The sequence below is a fragment of the Austrofundulus limnaeus genome, unplaced genomic scaffold, assembly GCF_001266775.1.
Source record: "Austrofundulus limnaeus strain Quisiro unplaced genomic scaffold, Austrofundulus_limnaeus-1.0 Scaffold1921, whole genome shotgun sequence".
NCBI lineage: Eukaryota > Metazoa > Chordata > Actinopteri > Cyprinodontiformes > Rivulidae > Austrofundulus > Austrofundulus limnaeus.
Genome location: NW_013954323.1, coordinates 11,748 through 13,277, shown reverse-complemented (window position 1 = coordinate 13,277; position 1,530 = coordinate 11,748). Strand labels below are relative to the sequence as shown.

Below are 1,530 nucleotides of genomic sequence, written 5' to 3'. Positions count from 1 at the left end.
CAGTGGTTGCTTTGCATATTTGATAATGTTTTGAACTTTTAAAATATTGCATGGTAAAAACAGAAGCTGCTCTTCATATTAGTGACAAACTTTGGTGTTTTTTTTTTGCTTCTACTTTTCATTTAAAATAAGTTTCCATTCTCAGCAGGTTTCTAAGGTTCTTCTTCTACATATTAAAAAGTTGTTAAACATCTGAGTGGTGCACTACTGCTACTAGTGGTGACAAAGTGTATTGCACCTTATTCAAAATCAATGTGGTCCTGCGGCCCAAAGTTATGTTGTTCTTTTGAGGCCCTCAAAGTGGCGCTCGGWCCATGGGTTAAGAATCTCTGTTTTAGAGTATAATCATATCAGTCTACTGTGTATGTAGCTTTTGTAAATGTAGTGGTAGTTCATTTTGTATTGTGTTGTCCTCAGTTTTGTGCACACCTGACTCAGTTTTAATTAACAGGACAAGAAGGAAGTTGAAGCGTCTCTCACATTGGGATTAACTTTACGAGGAATCCAAATATTTCAGGTATATATTCTTTCTTAGCAATCAGTATTGTTTTACCTTGTTACAACACCAACACTTTAAATCTGTCCTATGGGTAAACCTGGTTAATACCACACTGATGAAAATCCAGTCTTTATCTTCTAAACTTAGAAAACAAATATTAAGAAGCTTTTAATTTGTGAATGCTGATTCCTATAGTTTTAATTATTCTGTACATTTTCTTTCATTTAAATATGTGTGCATGCTCATTGCAGTTTTAGCCAGTCATTTAAAACATTCAGCTCATTCTGGAGACAGGTGATGTGACACTTTTTAATAAGTAAGTAAATAAGTAAAAATTTATTTATAGAGCACCTTTCACAGAAATGGAATTCACAAGGTGCTGTACAATAATCATTAATGTAGAAAGAGTTGATTGGCAGCAAGTGCTGTACAATAATTGAACACAGATAGAAAAACAGAAATACTTGACAATTACATTACAAATGATGAAATTCTGGTCAATACATTCTCAAATTTTTGGTATGGTATGAGATGTCAGGGAATTTGTTTATGATCTGACTCAGTGGGCAGATATAAATGAGGAGTAGAATAGGGCCCAGAATGGAGCCCTGTGGTACTCCGCAGATGAGTTTTAGCTATTATATATATTTTTATACTTTATTTACAAATATGTCCCCCTAGAAATAGATTGATCTTCAACTCCTTCCAAAACATTGTTCTTTTTATTATGTTAGCTAATTTTTTGTCTTCTTAACTTTCTGTTATTGTTCTGCTACATTACATAGCCTTTTGCTACTTTTAGCTGTTTGCCATATTTTTACTATTTACCGTAGTAAGTTTTTTTTACATTTTTTAGTGTGTTCTTTCTCATTGCTAGCATGTTTTTTTAAACTACCGGTATATGCTATTTCTCCTTTTAGCTTTTGTGTTGTAAAATTGTGTTTTAGTTAATGTTATCTCCCTTTTAGTTAATGTTATCTCCCTTTTAGCTAGTGTTATCTCCCTTTTAGTTAATGTTATCTCCCTTTTAG

At 32.6% G+C, this 1,530-nt stretch overlaps 1 protein-coding gene across 2 annotated transcripts in view; it reads left to right on the top strand.

Annotated features, from left to right (window-relative positions):
* Positions 1–1,530, top strand: part of frmd6 (FERM domain containing 6) — a gene marked incomplete in the record, with an annotated part of 30,255 nt that overhangs the window by 17,288 nt on the left and 11,437 nt on the right. For both annotated transcript variants that reach the window (XM_014033982.1, XM_014033983.1), the window contains 1 exon segment: positions 452–517. In XM_014033982.1, coding sequence (XP_013889436.1) covers positions 452–517 — 66 coding nt within the window.